At 39.6% G+C, this 19,266-nt stretch overlaps 2 protein-coding genes across 10 annotated transcripts in view; one reads left to right on the top strand and one right to left on the bottom strand.

Annotated features, from left to right (window-relative positions):
- Positions 1 to 8,003, top strand: part of TCEA1 (transcription elongation factor A1) — a 40,612-nt gene extending 32,609 nt beyond the window's left edge. For all 3 annotated transcript variants that reach the window (XR_011996662.1, XM_026011450.2, XM_072734725.1), the window contains exons 9-10: positions 4,549 to 4,620; positions 6,380 to 8,003. Coding sequence is in view for 2 of the 3 variants with exons in the window: in XM_026011450.2 (XP_025867235.1) it covers positions 4,549 to 4,620; positions 6,380 to 6,388 (81 nt within the window). In the remaining variant the exon portion in view is untranslated. The remainder of the gene's footprint in view (positions 1 to 4,548; positions 4,621 to 6,379) is intronic.
- Positions 8,004 to 18,189: 10,186 nt separating this feature from the next.
- RGS20 (regulator of G protein signaling 20) overlaps positions 18,190 to 19,266 on the bottom strand; it is an 81,535-nt gene continuing 80,458 nt past the window's right edge. For 6 of the 7 annotated variants that reach the window (XM_026011430.2, XM_072734720.1, XM_072734722.1 and 3 more), the window contains one exon: positions 18,190 to 18,923. In XM_026011430.2, the coding sequence (XP_025867215.2) occupies positions 18,735 to 18,923 (189 nt within the window). In that variant the 3' untranslated portion in view covers positions 18,190 to 18,734. The remainder of the gene's footprint in view (positions 18,924 to 19,266) is intronic. The other variant, XM_026011439.2, reaches the window with a different exon arrangement.

A 19,266-nucleotide genomic window follows, 5' to 3' on the forward strand; every position in this document is an offset into this window, starting at 1 on the left:
TATTTTTGATATTCAGGTTCTTGCCTTCACTCATTTTCCTTATCTGCCCTGTGACTTAGACCTAAGAATAACTTTTAACTTTAATAATGTCAGCTTCATTCAGGAATGTATGGTTGAAAGATAACCTATCTTTGGGACCTTGTTTTCATTAATTCTCAGTAGAGAACTTGAGAAGTCTATTATCTTATGTTGATAAAATTTTTAAAAATCATATTAGCTTTATTTTTTTCCCTAAGTTCTCTTTTTGTTTTAAAACTTACAGTTGTGGCAAAATACACATAATCTAAAATTTACCACCTTAACCATTTTTAAGTATACAGTTGAGTAGTAGTACGTTCATAATACTGTGGTGATCTCAGGGATTCTTTTTCTCTTGCAAAACTGAAACTCTATATACCCACTAAACAGTAACTGCACGTTTCTCTAGCTCTTGGCAACCACCAGTCTCTGCATTTGACTATTCAAGGTAGTCAAAATGATAAATGGAGCCTAATAAGAGTATTTTTCCTTTTTTGTCCCTGGCTTAGTTCTAATACTTGATCTATTCTAAGGTAGTAATTAGAAACACAAAGATCTATGTACAGATCAACATCACTAATCATCAGGGAAATGCAAATTAAAACCATATAATCATAAATGGCCATCCATATTATATAGCATGTGTCAGAATTTCCTTCCTTTTTAAGGCTGAATAATAATCCACTGTATGTAATACCACATTTTATTTATCCATTCATCTAGTGATGGACATTGGGTTGCTTCTACCTTTGGGCTACTATGAATAATGCTGCTATGAACTTCTGTATACAAATACCTCTTTGAGACCCTGCTTTTCATTCTTTTGTATATATTCTCAGGAGTAGGAATTCTGAGTCATAAGAGCTTTGTTTTTTGTTTTTTAAATAAGAGAGAGGGTGGGAAGAGGCAGAGGGAGAGAGAGAATCTTAAGCAGACTATATGCCCATTGCGAAGCCTCATGCAGGGCTCAGTCCCACAACCCCCTAGCCAAAATCAAAAGTCAGACATTTAACCAACAGCCACCAGGCACCAGCTGTTTTATTTATTTATTTATTTTTTAAACTTTTTTTTTTTTTTTTAATTTATTTATTATAGTCACACACAGAGAGAGAGAGAGGCAGAGACATAGGCAGAGAGAGAAGCAGGCTCCATGCACCGGGAGCCCGACGTGGGATTCGATCCCGGGTCTCCAGGATCGCGTCCTGGGCCAAAGGCAGGCGCCAATCCGCTGCGCCACCCAGGGATCCCACCAGCTGTTTTAAAGCAATGTAAAGTACTATTTATAGAAAAATAGAAAAATTTGGAAAAATATGAACAAAAATTTTAAAATCACCCACTAATCTGAATTCAGAAAGAACAGTGGTCAGTATTTTGGTGCCTACAGTATTTTATGATTTTTTTTTTTCCTAATCTAATTGCAGCTAAATACTACAAACCAGTTTTTAAATTTTTTTTTTTTTTTTTTTTTATGATAGTCATACAGAGAGAGAGAGAGAGAGGCAGAGACACAGGCAGAGAGAGGAGCAGGCTCCATGCACCAGGAGCCCGACGTGGGATTCGATCCTGGGTCTCCAGGATCGCGCCCTGGGCCAAAGGCAGGCGCTACACCGCTGCGCCACCCAGGGATCCCTACAAACCAGTTTTTAAAAAGATTTTATATATTAGCAAGCATGAACAGATGGGAGGGGCAGAGGGAGAGGGAGAAGCAGACTCCCCACTGAACAGGGAGGCCTGTAGGGGTAGGACTTAATCCCAGGACCCTGAGATCATGACCTGAGCTAAAGGCAGATGCTTAACTGACTGAGCCACCCATGACCCCCCATAAACCATTTTATATACAGTTGACCATTGAACAACAACGGATTTGAACTGCATGAGTCCACTTAACAATTTTTTTCAACAAATACATGTCTAGTACTGTAAATATATTTTCCTTTTGATTATCTTTTTTTTTTTAAGATTTTTTTTATTATTTATTGATTCATGAGAGAGAGGCAGAGACACAGGCAGAGGGAGAAGCAGGCTCCATGCCGGGAGCCCGACGTGGGACTTGATCCCGGGACTCCAGGGTCGCGCCCTGGGCCAAAGGCAGGCACCAAACTGCTGAGCCACCCAGGGATCCCCCTTTTGATTTTCTTAATCACATTTTCTTTTCTGTAGCTTGCTTTAAGAATCAGTATATTGTACATATAACCTACAAAATATGTATTAATTGACAGTTTGTGTTGTTGGTAAGGCTTGTAGTCAACAGTAGGCTATTAGCAGTTGCATTTTGGGGAGCGTTAGATGTGGGTGTTCAATCGCAGGAGAAGTTGACATTCTTAACTCCCACATTGTTCAAGGGAGAACTGTATTTCTTTTCACTTAGCTACTATAATAATGTTAGTATTTTCCTTTAATTATTAAAAAAAACAACACCTTTGTAAACATCTTAATCACTGTATAATATTCCATCAGATTGGTATGCTCTTTTTTCATTATTTCCCTATTGGATATTTAAGTTTCTTCCAGTGTTTGTACTGTTATAAAATTAAACTCTTCAAACATCCCTGTACACAGATCTCCCACACCCAACTTTATGAGGAATAATTGACATATAATTGATTTTTTTTTAAAAGATTTTATTTATTTACTCATGAGAGACATAGAGAGAGGCAGAGACATAGGCAGAGGGAGAAGTAGGCTCCCTGCAGGGAGCCCGATGCAGGACTTGATCCCAGGACCCTGGGACAACCGGAGCCAAAGGCAGACGCTCAATGGCTGAGCCACCTAGGCATCCTAATTGAATGTTTTTAAAGTGTACACTGTGATGATTTGATACATATACACAATGTAAAATGATTATCAAGATAATTAACAAATCTGTTACCTCACATAATTAACTTTTTTTTTTTTTTTTTTTTTTTGGTGTTGAGAATGCTTAAGATCTACTCTAGCTATGGTCACAGTGCTGTATATTTGATCCTCAGAAATTACTCTTTTTATAGCTGAAAGTTTATGTTCTTTGACTTATATCTCTCCATTTCCCACTTCTCTCAGCCTCTGACAACCACCATCTGTTCTCTGTTTCTATGAAATCAACTTTTTAAAATTAATTAATTAAGATGTCACGCAGTGATACCATATAATATTTGTTGTTCTCTGGCATATTTTATTTAGCATGCCTTCCAAGTCCATCTGTGTTACCTAAAATGGTAGGATTTCCTGCTTTTTTATGGCTGAATAAAATTGTGTGTGTGTGTATGTGTGTGTGTGTGTGTACACACACCACTTTTCTTTACCCATTTTTTATCAGTTCTTCAACTGAAGGACTTTTAGATTGTTTTCATATCTTGGCTATTGTGAATAATACTGCAGTGGACAAGGATATGTAGATAACTCTTTAAGGTGCTGATTTCATTTCCTTCAGATACATTAGTGGAATAGGATTGCTGGATCATAAGGTAGTTGATTTTATTTTTTATGCTGGCTTTTCTTTCTTTCTTTCTTTCTTTCTTTCTTTCTTTCTTTCTTTCTTTTCTTTCTTTTCTTTCTTTTCTTTCTTTTCTTTTTTCTTTCTTTCTTTCTTTCTTTCTTTCTTTCTTTCTTTCTTTCTTTCTCCCTCCCTTTCTCTCTCTCTCTCTCTCTCTCTCTCTCTCTCTCTCTCTCTTTCTTTCTTTCTTTTTTTTTTTTTTAAAGTCAGGTCTACCCTCCACAATGTGGGGCTCAAACTCACGACCCTGAGATCATGAGTTGCATGGTCTACCAACTGAGCCAGCCAGGCATTCCTGTGGTAGTTTAATTTTTAATTTTATTTTTTTGAGGAACTGCCATCCTGTTTTCCATAATGGATATACCAGTTTATATTCCTGCCAACAGTGTACAGGAGTTCCCCTTTCTCCACATCCTCAGCAACATTTGTTATCTCTTGTTTTTTGATAATAGTCATTCTAACCTCACCTGTGAGGTGATATTTCCTTGTGGTTTTAATTTGCATTTCTGTAATGATTAATGATGTGGATCTGTACACACGTCTTTATTTGTGTTTCTAATTAGCATCTTAGAATAGCTCAGATGTCAAGTTCCTAGGTCAGAGAGAATGGATATTTAAGGTTCTTACCTTGTTACTGCATAAAACTTTTAGAAAGATTGTGATAGTTTATATTTTTCAGAATGAAATATTCATAATTTTTACATCACTGCTAATTTATAAGAGAAGATGGACGTATCTTTTAACATTTCTGTGCTCCTAGTGATGATGAAAATTTTTAATATTTATTAGCCATTTTTGAAAAGTATGTGTGACTTTAGATGATTTTCCCATTTATTTGGGATAAATTAAACATGAAAAGAAGGAATGACTTAGAAAAATGAAGTTTTGAAATATATGTCCTTTTGACATTACTTAGCTTATTTGAACTTGCTTCAGGCTTTTATACATTTTATCTTGAAATTGTGGTTCTTGTATATCTTAATGTAGAATGTTTCTATTTAGGTTTGACTTTTTATAGTATTGTAAAAAGTAATATTTTTCACTTGATTTTGCTGCAGGTACAAACTCGTAGTGCTGATGAACCGATGACGACGTTTGTTGTCTGCAATGAATGTGGAAATCGATGGAAGGTATCTCTGACACTTTCTTATATTCGTATTTTACCCATTTATAATAGATTTATTCATGTCCTTTCATTCAGATACCTAGGTATCTAAATATATACATCTGCTCATGCTGTCTAATACTATGCAAGTCCATGACGAACCATTTTAAAGGGATATACTATATTGTACTCTACTAGAAATTAAGAGTGTTAACTTAATTTTCATATTGTTTTAGTGCAGGAGTAACAGGATTGAATCTTAAATGTGTAATTATCATATCATAGTCGTGTATATATTATACTCATTTAATTGCTTTGACTTTTGTACTTCCAGATAATCTGTACCTTGGGTATTACTTGTCTTCATTGATTTTGATTCTGGAAAGATTACTTTACCTTGTTGAAATCCATCCAGCAGGATAGTTTTAGTGTTTATTTTAGGAATTTCACAGAGGAGCACTGTCATGGTTTGGTAGGCTTTTCTCTGAGCCTTCATATTGCCTCTGTACTCTTGAATTAGCCCCACACAGGCAAGTGTATGTTATTTAAATGATCTCTTCTTGAGTGATTTTTGTGAGCAACAGAAATATAACTTAAACTTGGGAGAAGAATTACACATTACTTCCGAAACCATTTTTGTTGTTAATAGAGATGGGGATCCTAGGGGTGTGTGGTTGGAGAGGTTCATGTGGTAGGAATATAGTCTTTGGAGCCAAACAGACTTTGAACTCTGCTTCTTATCATTAGTGAACTGTAATTTTCTCACATATTAAATGTAAATAATATCTACATCACAGGCTGTGTTGAAGAGTACAGGTAATATATTTTAAAAGTGCCTGATAATTGTTGCTATTCCAAAAATATGGATTGCATTTATTAGTTTTTGTGAAGCTTGTATGATTCTTGTTTTTTAAAGCTATACTTAGCTTTAGCCCTTTACTCTGTTGCTTATTTTGAATTATTTACATAAGTGAAAGCATTTTCTGAAAATCAAGTGAATTAAATGCTAGGCAGTGGGGGAATATCCTCCACAAATATGGTATAGAACTTTGGCCCTAGACATTATTTCAGGGGTTGAGGCCAGTACCCATTTTATTATGTACAAATTCAGTTCTGAGCTGAGAAGGTTACTGGTATTGAGAATGTCTTCATTATTTGAAACAATGTCTCCTATCCTGAATTGTAGAAGTTTTTTTTTTGCATTGGTTGAAAAGAAAGACATTCATTTTTTAATTATTTATTTTTGGTCTTGTTGAGCAAATCTGGCCTTTTCAGATTGCTCTTAGATTTATTTTGCAAAATGGATGATACGATGACGATGATGATGATGATGATGATGATGATGATTACTGTTACTGTTGGGCATATTGCAGTTTGTTTTGAATACAGGCAGTTTGGAGCATAGTTTTGACATAGTATCTCTTGGATTTAAGAAAGTTCAATTTAATGTAGAAAGCTGATGCGTAAGGGTGGCTTACTCTAGAAGTTCAAGTTTGGAATTCATTTTTTTAAATTCATTTTTTTAACCTAGAAGCATTAAAAAGAGGGGTGCATATTAAATATAATATTTCTTCAGTTTATATTTCTACTGATTCTAAATTGGAAAAGTCAAACACTTAGGTGTCTGTTCATGTCTAAGAAATATAGCATCTTTTAAAAAAATGCCTCTTTCTTTAGCAGTATAAGATGTATACTGTATAAGATGGGGGGCGGGGTACACCCCATCGTCTGTATTTAAAGGTCTCATGAAATATTTCTCTCTCTCTTTTTTTTTTTTTTGACAGTTCTGTTGAGTTGGAAGAAATGGCAAAATGTCTGGACCATTAAAAAATGGATTTTGTAATTAGCTTTAAAACTAGGCCAAAAAATTAAAAAATAAAAAAAAAATAAAATAAAACTAGGCCAAACATCTAGTTTTCCTGCAAATCAGATTTTTAAAGTAACATACATCCCTTGGGTTAGTCTTGGTTTTGACATAGCATTCCTTCCTATTAAATGCCTTCTGTAGTTTCAGATCAGTAGGGAGACCACATAATTATATCTGTTTCAGAACATTTTTTTTTTTTTCATTTTTATAGTAAGTCAATGTTAAACTTTTGTCAGACTTTTGGCAATTTATTTTTACCTTTTTTTTTCTTTTAAAAGGAAAATGTACCTTAACTTTTTTACAGTCCAAAACATATGCAGTAGTAATATTGTTCTTCTCAGTTAATACATAAATGGAAATTACTTTTTTTCCCCATATTGGCACGTACCTACAAATTGTAAAGGAGGAGAAAAGGTAACTTAAGTTTATTAAGTGTGGTGTGTATTCAGATAATACTTGACAACCAGCTTATCTAAATTGTACATAATATTTGAACTAGCCTATGAGATTGATCTTAATTATTATGTTCACAAGTCTGGGATAATTAGATATTATTTTGCATTTGTAACTAACCATGATAATCATTTCTTGTAATTTCTTGTACATGTTCATGACTTGTTCTTAATAGATTTTACTTTTGGAAACATGACTTTGTTGAAATCAGTTTGGTTTTGTTGTTTATTTACCTGTTTGATTTTGTAGTGTATTTTAGTTTTGCAGAACACTGTTGTAGTTTACTAGATTTTTCATACATCCCAGCATAGGCAAAGAATGAAAACCTGTGACTATTTTTCTCCCTCATGGGAAGTCATACCTGGGAAGAAAATGTTAGCATTTTAGTATAGTAGTTACTGCAAACAGTTCATGACTTGATTTTGATTTGGAAATCTTTACTGACCAAGGATTAAGTTTAAGGATTATTTAAATCATTAGCGCTGTGGTCTTTCCATATGGAGGTTGATAGGAAATATTTTTTTGAGTCGAATTTGCTCTTTTTCTGTTACACAATGAATGAGGTTGTTCAACAAACTGAGTATATGGGCTATAATGCAATTGAGTTTACAGTACAAATCTTATAATTAAATTTTCTTTTTTACATGTGTACCATTTGTTTTGTTAGGAATAAGAAGAAATGATTTTCACATAGGTTCCTTAGGGTACACTTGCTCTAGCACATCTTAAAGGCCACTTTTATGAAGCCCACATTTTATCATGCTAAATCTATGTTCTGTCAGACTCCTATAGGAAAACTTAAGTACATGCTTTGCACTCCTCTTTGCTACCTTTTCCCACTTTTTTTTAAATGCAAATCAATTCGATATAATACAGAAAGCAACATTAAGGTTCATGTTAGGACCCCTTATATGAACATTGGTCCACTGGTACCATCCTGTATCTACTTTGTCAGTTCACAGATTAACCTTTATCACTTGAAAAATAAAGTGCATTTTTGGAAGAATAAAAGTAAAATAGTCCCACTTTTAAATTAAGTGATCCGTTTTTAAATTTGTAATTCAATAAAGTTTGTTATTAAACATGTATCACATTTTTTCATTTTATTTAGACATTGATGCCTGTTCTACCTTTTGTTTCAAAACTTCTCTCCCAACTAAGGTATATTTTAAAGATTTTATTCATTTTATTTATTTATTTATTTGTTTATTTATTTATTTTTATTTTAGATAGAGTGTGTGCACATGCGTGTGCAAGTGAGGGGAGGGAGACAAGGAGAATTAGAATCCCAAGCAGGCTCTATGCTGAGTGCAAAGGCTGAAGCAGGGCTTGATCCCATGACCCTGAGCTCATGACTTGAGCTGAAGTCAAGAGTTGGATGCTTAACTGACTGAGCCACCCAAGTGTCCCTAACTACTAAGGTATTTTTTAAAGGATAATTTTAATTAGGTGGTACCTGCCTAGTTTTAATAAAGACTAGTATTGAGCAGTAATACAGAACATGTTTCTCTTTTTTCCTCTGGACTCCTGGTGAGGGAGGCAGGAGTCGTTCTGAGTAGAGTATGCAAGCACATCCCGTGTGTGCACTTAACATAATATGAGAGATCACAAAGTCTTAATAGTGGAAAATACTAGCCAGTTGTAAAGGAGTGGGAAGTAAAACAAATATACATACATGATTATACATTAAATGAATATACAGAGAAATTAAGACATCTGTAGTGGGAATTAATGAAGCACCATCCTGGGAAAGCAGAAAATAACCACCTTGGTTTTCTAGCTCAGAAGTGAGCATTAGTTTATAAGTTTTGCTAAGCCATGACAAAAGTTCTGAAATATTTTTTTTAAAGATTTATTTAAGAGAGAGCGAGAGTGAGTGAGTTGGGGGAGGAGGAGGGAGAGAATACTCAAGCAGACTGCCTACTGAGTGCAGAGCCTGATGTGGGACTTGATCCTACGACCCATGAGACCATGACCCGAACTGAAACCAAGAGTCGGGCACTTACTGAGTGACCCTGAAATATTTATATACACCCAAACATTGAAATTTATATATACCTTACAAATGGAGAATAAGTTTAAAGTATTAACAAGATACCAAAAGAAATAACAGGGTATATACTTTGAGTTTTTATAGGTACACAGTGATTATTAGAGGTCAAACTGTAATTCAGGGCTTTGAATTGAATTTACTTCTCAAAATAAAAACTCAGGTATAGAGTGTAGTAGTTTAAAGAGTTTTAATCAATACTCGTCTCTCTCCAGCACCTTCTCACACACATATTTAGCTGTATAAAATTAGCCATTTAAGAAGAGTTGAATATCCCACTGGGAAATGTGATGTGAATAGTCACTGACATAAAATCCACCTATTTTTGTCAGTTTCAGAAATAAGAAAGTGTGAAAATGCTGTTTCACACTAAATAGAGTTACTGCTAAGTTCCTAGATCATAATGGAAGAATTATGTTGCAGAAAGATTAAGTTAATTGAAGTCAGTTGAAAGTAATGAGACATGTATTGGAAGAATCTCATCACCTGGCTATACTAGATAACCAATAGCTGTAACTTAGTAAAGATGGAGTCAGTAAGTTTTTATGAGAAACAGCAGTATCTTTAACACCTAGAAGCATACGTCTAGTCACATAGTAGATGCTCATGAAGTTCTGATTCCTCTCCCTGAGTACAATAAAAAGACAGCTAATTGTTATTTTTTTCCCTTAATGGTCATGACTGCAAAGATAGCAACAACATCTCATGTGTGATCTGCCATATAGTCCAGTTAAAGTAGCCCAAATGTTTCCAAAGTTGGAGTAAGCTGCTTTGAAACAAGTTTTTTTTTAGACCCTTAAATGTGGTTTATAGTATATATCCAAATTGTTTTTGTAATACCATTTGAAAGAATAGTTGATATAAAATAAAAAAACAAAAACTGCAAGAGCACTGGAATGGAATGGCATAGTTATACCTTTTGACTTTTTGGCAGTAGCCAAATATTTTGTCTGGTTCATTTAGGGGGTGCCTCACTTTCATTTGACCTTGGAGTTGTCCTTCATAGTGTCCCACTCCACCGAGTGCCCCTTCTCTGGGTTTACCCTCTGAAAGATGAGAGAAATACTGTCTTTACTGGAATAGATAAACCACCTGGAGCTGTGTCTGGGGCTTGCTATACCATTTTGCCTACAAAATGCAGAGTCCCTCTGTGTGTGATGAAGCCAAGGGCAGGTGAGATGGAGAGAAGGTCTGGATAACACTGACTACCTGGATCTGATCTTGCTGAAGCTTAGAACAACCCTGTATTAACAACCCTCGATTTCCTGCTTATGAAAGCCAATCAATTTTCTTTGTGTTTAAGCTAGTTTGAGATAAATTTCTGTAGCAAGCAACTGAAAAACATTTTTTTTTAAACCGTGAATTGGATGAATATTTGAATTAGGTAAATGTAAAATGATTCTAAATAAAAGTGCTGATATCAGAATATCCAAGCCTTTGAGAACACTACTAAGATTTCTGGGTGATTGCAGAAGAAGCATAAGTGATCTGGAAGGGCAATTAAAGTCACAGGTTTTTTATCAGACTGATTTATCTCAGGATTGTTTCACTGATCTCTCCATTCTTTCCCCTCTTAATGATTGCAGTCCTAATCCCGTTTTTTTTTAAATTTATTTAAAGATTTTATTTATTTATTTATTTATTTATTTATTTATTTATTTATTTTTAAAGATTTTCTTTATTTATTCATGAGAGAGACACACACAGAGAGAGAGGCACAGACACAGGCAGAGGGAGAAGCAGGCTCCACGTGGGGAGCCCGATGTGGGACTCGATCCCGGGTCCCCAGGATCACAGCCTGGGCCGAAGGCAGGCACCAAACCGCTGAGCCACCCGGGCCACCCCAAAGATTTTATTTATTTATTCATGAGAGACAGAGAGAGCAGAGACATAGGCAGAGGGAGAAGCAGGCTCCCTGTGGGGAGCCTGATGTGAGACTTGATACAGGACTTGATCCCAGGACCCGGGATCATGACCTGAGCCAAAGGCAGATGCTCAACCACTGAACCACCCAGGTACCCCTAATACTGTTTTAAAATTCATTGAAACATGTCCATAAGACCAAATGCTCATTAATTCTCTCCCCATTAAAAGCTTTATGTATTTATTTATGTATTCTTTGGGAGGGGGCAGAGGGAGAGAGAGAATTACCTTAAGTAGGCTCCATGTCCAGTGTGGAGCCCGACACGGGGTTGACCTCACTACCCTGAGATCATGACCTGAGCCTAAATCAAGAGTCAGACGCTTAATTGAGCCACCCAGGTGCCCGACTCCCCATTAAAAACTTAAAAATTTGAAATCAAATGGACATATAATGTATTATTTTAGACATGCAACATAATGATTCAGTATATGTATATTTTGCAAAATGCTTGTCACAATAGTTAACATCGCTCACCACACATAATTACAATATTTTTTCTTCTAGTGAGAACTTTTAGGATCTAGTCTTTTAGCAACTTTCAAAATATACAATACAGTTTGGTAACTAGTCACCATATTGTTAATTTTTAGAACTTTTATGCTTAAGTAGATAATTATTTTTTAATTCAGACTTCTCATTCTTAGGCTAATCAAATTTTAATTTCTAGTTTTCTTATAGCTAATATTTTTATTATTTATTTGCTTTTCCAGTATATTCCACTGGGACAGTTAATTCAAGTGGATAGTTTATAATGCCAAGGCCACAACTTCATTTTTTTTTTTTAAGATTTTATTTATTTATTCATGATAGAGAGAGGCAGAGACACAGGCAGAGACATAGGCAGAGGGAGAAGCAGGCTCCATGCAGGGAGCCTGACGTGGGACTTGATCCAGGGTCTCCAGGATCACGCCCTGGGCTGAAGGCGGTGCTAAACCGCTGAGCCACCCAGGCTGCCCCAACTTCATCTTTCATGAGAGAGTTTAAGTTGGCATTACTTAGGAAAAGTCCTGTTTGGTGACTTTTGTACTTTAGATGACTCAAGTTTTTGCTTATGCATATGCCAGGAAAGAAAGCTTAGATGGTTTAATGCCAAACTCAGTAACTAATGGAGAAAAATAATCTAACTTAAGACAGTAGTAGTCTTTTATATATGAAAGCTGATTTTTAAAATTTTTTATGAAGACTAATTTTTAATAGATGTTTGTCATGTAATGTTTAATAAGAAAAACTGGCTACCTGAAACTTCAGGAGTCATGAGGGCAGAGGGGATTGGTCAGGGTTACTTTTAACTACCACTTATGAAACTGGTTTTATTACCTTTGTCTTTTAGGTCAAAATCATGAGCTAGAGAAAATGATTTCCCTGGCTCTGTAATTTTCTTTATGTCTGTGTGTTTGTGTGTACATGCTCATACTGGGCTTTATGAATAAAAGTCCTCTTTCCTAAGAAATCGGCATTGCCTGGTGGTTAAGAAGAACACAGGCTTTTGATCTGCTCAGATTCAAATTCAAACAAAATCCAAACTTCCTTGCTGTGAGACTTTAACAAGGAGCTATAACCTCCATAAAGGAGGACACCATCCTACCTTAGAATTTTGAGTCAGAAAGGGCTAAACAGTAGTTTGTAAAGACCTTGAAACAGTACTCGCCTCAATCAAAGGAGGAATTTTTTTAGAATGACTATTTAAAAAAAAAACTTAAAAAAAAATTAGTCTCTGTGCCCTTGGGGTTCAAACTCATGTCCTCAAGACCAAGAGGAATGTTCTATGGACTGAACCAGCCAGGCACCCCTAGAATGGCTTTTATTAACATAAATGGGCACACGTGCAAATCCTACAACGTGCTTTTTTCCTTTAGCAGTTGACCTCAGAACACTCCCTGCCAGAGTACGTATAGAGAGAGAGTACGTATTCACCATAGAGAGTCCATGAGCACATATAGCCTTTCCTTTCAAGACTATTCCCTGTGGGTAGTTTTTGTTTTGAGGTTTTGTTGTAGGATAGATTCTTAACAGTTGAACTGACAAGCTGCTGGATATGTACATTCAGGATGATAGATGTTGCCAGGTTGCTCATCAGAAAGGCAAACTAGTTTATCTACCCGTCAACAGTAAGGCCCTTTTCCTGACACCTTTTCCACTACTGGATATTCTCAAACCTTTTGGTTTGGGCAAATCTAGGGGGGAAAGAGCAACCACTATTCTCTCGTTTAATTTGAGTTCATATGATTATCTTCTTGTATTTATTATGCTCATCTTTTCTTGTTTATAACCAATTGATTTCTTCTGTTCCTTCTGTTTTTATTGCATCTTTCCTTTTTGGTTTGTAGAGTTGTCTTAGTAGGTTATAATGCATTCTGCATAGATTTTTTTAGTTTTGTTTTATAGCATGATAGTTGTGTTTTAATTCTTTTTATGTTGTCTTTGTGGCACAGAATTTAAATGATATTTTTCATATCCAGTCTATTAGTATTTTATGTTGTCTGGCTTGGCTTTATGTTTTCCTTAGGAAGACCTTGTCCATCCGAAGCTACAAGAATATTGCCTACATTTTCTTCCATATTCTTATAATGTTCTCTTTTTAAAAAGTTTTGAGATCTTTAAAAGGTTTGGAATTTATATTTGTTTATATATCCTTTTTTTCCCAAATGGAGTGCCATTCATCCCAACAAAATAAACTCTTCAAAGTTTACATAAAAATTCTTGGGACACCTGGGTCGCTCAGTGGTTTAACACCTGCCTTTGGCCCAGGGCGTGATCCTGGAGTCCCTGGATCAAGTCCCACATTGGGCTCCCTCCCTGCATGGAGCCTGCTTCTCCCTCTGCCTGTGTCTCTGCCTCTCTCTCTCTGTGTGTGTCTCTTATGGATAAATAAAATATTTTTTAAAAAAAATCTTAAAAACCTGGGACTTCTGGGTGGCTCACTGTTTGAGCATCTGCCTTTGGCTCAGGTAGGATCCCAGGGGCATCAGGCTCACCACAGGGAGCCTGCTTCTCCCTCTGCCTGTGTCTCTGCCTCTCTCTGTGTCTCATGAATGAATGAATGAGTGAGTGAATGAATAAATGAATAAAGAATTCTTAAAATCCTTAGAATTGCATTGATTTGGGTCAGCTTCAGGATTCTTTCATACACATAGATGTCACCAGCAATTTACCCACCGAATTGGTTTGTAGTAGTAGTGCACTCTGTAGCCACATGGGCTGTGATGATCTCTTTCTGAGATGTGACACATCGTGAAATAAATTTGGAATGGAATTTTTGTTTTATAACTGGGAAGTTCAGCTTTCATGCTATAACTCTCCAGTTCAGTTCTACAAACATTTATGGAATACTGTTCTTAAATATATATCTGAGGGACAAAGTGTATTTCCAATGCCTGTGGAGCTTATAGTCTAATGGGAAAGACAGGTCAACATAATTTGTAAACTCAGATGATAAATAATTGTACAGGAAAATACTGGGATACTAAGAATGGCACCCAGCGCAGTGGAAATAGAAATCAAGAGGTCAGGTAAGGTTTTTTGGAGGCTGTAGTGTGAGGTAAATCTTAAAGGAATGAAAGGAGTTAGCTGAGTGAAGGGTGGCATTGTAGAGAGGGGTAGGGGTAGCAGGAAGTATGAACAGTATGAGCAGTGATGAGGTATGAAAATGTACTTGTCTAGAAGTATATATTCTAGAGTCTAAACCGTGTGTGGGGTTGGCTAGGGAGCCAGTAGCCCAACTATAGAGGCCCTTGCTTATACACCTGTTGTGCCCAAGATCGCGAATCCGAGAAACCGCCAAGGAGCTGACACCGATGCAATCACACGAGGGTTTATTCACAAGCTCGAGCCTGGGTCCAAGTATACCCGACACAGCGGAGCCGGGACTTGGACCCCGAGACTAAGAGGTTTAGCAACTTTATAGGGGCCAGTGGCCAATGGGATACGCAGAAAGTTGCACAGTCATGCTGGTCCGCTGAGCCGGATTTCCGAATAGGGTGTGTCCTGGTCTTTGATTAGGGCGGGACAGTGCCCTAAGTAATAAGCAGGTCAGCACAAGGCGGGTGCAGCCCAAAATAGAGTCAGTCCTGCTCTGCTTGTCCAGGGGTAGGGGATTTTGTTCAATTTCCTGGGTCCCACACACCGTACTGAGAGTTTGGTATTTGTACTCCGGGCAGTTGGGAATTAGGAAGATTCTAAGGAGCAGAGGGATGGTGATGAGATTTGTGTGTAAGAAAAGTCACCTCGTGGCATTTTGAAAGCCTGAGAGAGACTAGGTAGGAGGCTCTTGGTGATGGTACTGGCAGGTGTGCGATAATGGGGATCAGAAGAAGGAAGGAGACATGAGAAATATTTAGGAGTTAAGATCAGCAGGGCTTAGCGACTGTTTGCAAGGAGAAAGAAGGGGAAAGTTAGCAGGTAAATAGCTTAGGTGACTGGCTGGGTGACTGGGGACCTAGGCAGTGGAGGAGGGCAGTGGGATGAGAAGTCAGAATTTAGATGAATTTCAATATCCTCTGTGGTGGGATATGCAAGGGGAGATGTCCGGCTGGCAGCTGATTGGGCAGTGCTGGGGGTAGCCTACACCAGGTCCTGGTCTGGTAGCCCTACGTGTGTTGGCCGTAATTTAAGGGGTTATAAGAATGCAGGGGAAGCGGACAGATGAGTAAGGAAAGTAGGCCAGAGCCTAAACCCCGGAGGCCATATCTAGTGGACAAAGAATAATAGCAATAACTGACATACAGTGATTGCTTAGTATGTTTTACGTGGGTTAGTTTCTTTTTTAAAAAGTATTATTTTTTACAGATTTCATTTGAGGAGAGAGGGATAGAGGCCATAAGGGGTAGACCGGGCAGAGGGAGAGGGAGAAGCAGCCCCCCTCCCCCCACTGAGAGGGCAGCCCCTAGATCACGACCTGAGCCAAAGGCAGACCCTTCACCGGCCCAGGCGCGCCTAAAGATTCATTTCTAAGCGATCCCTGCACCCAGTAGGCCCCTGGAGCGCACACCCCGGCGATCGGGAATCTCCTGCCCTGCCGAGTGGTGGCCCCGCGTGGGTGAGTTTCAGTCTGCACAGCAAGCCCAGCCCTTTGCTGACCGCCCGCCTCTCCCTTTGAGTCTACTCAATAAATCTCACTTGGAGAAAAATTCGCGCAACTGGGGTGAGGTCCCAGTATCCCCGCTCTTGCAGATGAAGAGGCAGGCCCGGGCACGACCCGGGCACCCAGCGCGCGCGGTCGAGCTCCAGAGCCTGGACCCTCCAGTACCCGCTGGCTGGGGAGGGGGAGGAGGGTCTGCGGGGAGCTGCGCCTGCGGGGACCTGCGCCTGCGGGGACCTGCACCTGTCGGGAGCTGCGCCTGCGGGGAGCCGCGCCTGCGGGGAGCTGCGCCTGCGGGGACCTGTGCCTGCTGCGGGGACCTGTGCCTGCTGCGGGGAGCCGCGCCTGCGGGGAGCTGCGCCTATGGGGACCTGTGCCTGCTGCGGGGACCTGTGCCTGCTGCGGGGACCTGTGCCTGCGGGGACTTGCGCCTGCGGGGAGCTGCGCCTGCGGGGACCTGCGCCTGCGGGGAGCTGCGCCTGCGGGGACCTGTGCCTGCTGCGGGGACCTGTGCCTGCGGGGACTTGCGCCTGCGGGGAGCTGCGCCTGCGGGGACTTGTGCCTGCGGGGAGCTGTGCCTGCGGGGACCTGTTCCTGCTGCGGGGACCTGCGCCTGCGGGGAGCCGCGCCTGCGGGTACCTGCGCCTGCTGCGGGGAGTCGCGCCTGCGGGGAGCCGCGCCTGCGGGGACCTGCACCTGCGGGGACCTGCACCTGAGGGGACCTGCACCTGCGGGGAGCTGCGCAGAGGCTCCCGAGTGTGGCGGGAGAGGAGCAAAGGCACCAGCAAGCGCCGCCCCGCTGAGAGGCGAAGGGCAGCCGGCGGTTCTGGGGTGCAGGCTCGCGTCCACTGGGGGCCCGCGGGGAACAGGGAGCGGAGTTCCAGGTAAGAGCCTTATGGACCATTAGGTGCCCGGTGCCTGGACCGTTCCTGTGCTGCCTTATCCCCACTTTCTTACCGGAACCGAGAAGGCAAATCCTCCCCAGTTTTCTTTGGGACTCTTTGTTGCAAGGATTTACCTCAGCTCTTCTCACTCTGTAACCCTTCTGGCGATCTTATCTGTGTGGGAAATCCCAAATACTCCAGCCTAAAATCTTGACACCCCGGGTCCCTCTGATGTCTTGACCGCCTTCATCTTACAGTCACTTGCTGCACTGCCTGTCCCCAACTAGACTCATTTGGGGGATGCTTCAGTTACAAAAACCTTCCCTACACCTCGGACCCAACACACACACACCCTCCGCCAGTAGCCCCTCAAGACTTGCTGCAGTATAATGTAGCGGCCACACACGCCTATTGTCCTTACTTAAATGTAAACTAGAGGGCAGAATTTATGTCTCAATCACAATCATGTCCTGTCTAGTGAAAAAAGTGAGGCTGTTGACTATGGCATCGAAAGCACATAAGGGGTTGATGGCTTGAAAAGGAGGAACAATCACATCAGTCCCTGAGACTGGACTGACAGAGGTGGGAACAAATGCCCATCCAGACACATTTGGAGCTTACACGGGAAGATGAAGTGGGTAGGGACCCTAGTAGGAGGTGGGAAGATGTTTGCCTGAGGATGAGAGCAAGGGGCTTAGTCTGAGGCTTGAATTGAGTAATGAAGAAATCACCAGGCCAGGTGAGAATGGCCCAGAGGGAAGCTCGCCCCCGTAGGGGAAGCCTGCCACAGGCCCCTCGCACATAATTTCTACATCTAAATCCCACAACTCCAACCATTCCAGATTTTGGATGTTTTTCCCTTTCACTGCCGTGATGGGTTTCTTCAGGATGTCTGATGGATACTAACCACTAGTTATACCTGTAAGCTGTTAAAACTACTCCATTTGTCTATTGTAAAAATAGTGGGATCTAAAAACAGGGTCTGGGGAGCTAGATGCTACCTTGTATGTTTCCCTACTTACTCCATCTTATATTCCCAAATATTTAACGTGTGAAAAAAAAATGGAGATAAAACTCTTGTGCTTTATTATGTCAGAGTGAAAATGCCATATTTCTTTGAATAATCAAAATGAAAATATGCTTATTTGAAGGTTCTGTTATGAACATTCATTCTTTAGGTTGGCAGATTCTGATAATAAAATAAAGGTAACTTTTCAACGAAAGAATTTTCTAAACACTACTTCTCTTGCCAAACAGGTGAAACCGATCCACTTACGAGCACAGTACATGAACCATTATAGATACACATGCACATATATGTATCTACATACACAGAGTCTAAGGTAAAGTGGAATACCATTTTTATAAGTAGTGGGGACACTTCTTTATAAAATGGGAATTTGGGTCCTACGATGGCACCAATAAGCAAATATTCAAAATAGCTGGATGGAAGGAAGGAGTGGCTAAGAAACACTTGAATGCCTTTTCTTTGGGAGGAGAATCATCGGATACTACATTCATGGGAAACGAAAGCAGTCCTGTTGGCTCCAGTGGACGCAGATGCCCCAGGCAGTAGAGAGTCTTCTAGGGTATCCTTCGCCATTGACAACACGCTGCTGTTACTGTAAATGTAAATATATTATCTTTTTCTAAGACAGCCATACTCCATTTTTCCCCCCCAAAAGTATCACGAAAAGTGGCTGCAGTTTACGTTGTGAATATGTAGCTTTCTCTAAAAGGAAGCATCTGTTGTTAAAAAATAGCCCAAGTAATAGCCCAAGTATTTCTCTAGCAGAACATACTCCTACCTCTAAGTTCCCTGTACTACACATAGTCCATCAGTTCTTTTATTGTTTTATTAATAATAAATATATTTGATAACATCTAGGCTTCAGCTGATTTCTCAGATAAGGACTGAAGCAAATCTTTATAGAGGGCAGAGTTCATGAATCGGGGATATGAGTCTCTGTGCATTAAAGTGTAGATCTGAAGTTGGGCGTCATCAAATATGTGTTGGGATGGCTCTACCATGTTCCTGTTGATGACTTCTCTTACTCGGGAATCCAAGCTGACCTGTCAGTAGAAACAAAGAAGAGTGGGATTAGATATTTTTCCCTTTGGAAATCCATCCCTAACCCCCCTGGCTTGTTCTGTTTCTTAAAAATCCCAAACCAAACAAAGTCATCCAGAAATCTAAATCGCTGAAAGAGAAGTTGAACACATAATGAACAGGGGTTTTCAAGCTTCAGCAGCATCAGAAGGAATGCCTGTTTAACAGATTGCTGGCCCCCACCTGCAGAATTTCTGACTCGGTAGGTCTGGGTTGGGGGTGCCTGAAATGTGTATTTCTCATGAATTTTAGGTGATGCTGGCGGGGATCACGTTGCTTTAGAAAACCACAACATTGTTTTCCTTT

Source organism: Vulpes vulpes, chromosome 13 (assembly GCF_048418805.1).
Source record: "Vulpes vulpes isolate BD-2025 chromosome 13, VulVul3, whole genome shotgun sequence".
NCBI classification, from domain to species: domain Eukaryota; kingdom Metazoa; phylum Chordata; class Mammalia; order Carnivora; family Canidae; genus Vulpes; species Vulpes vulpes.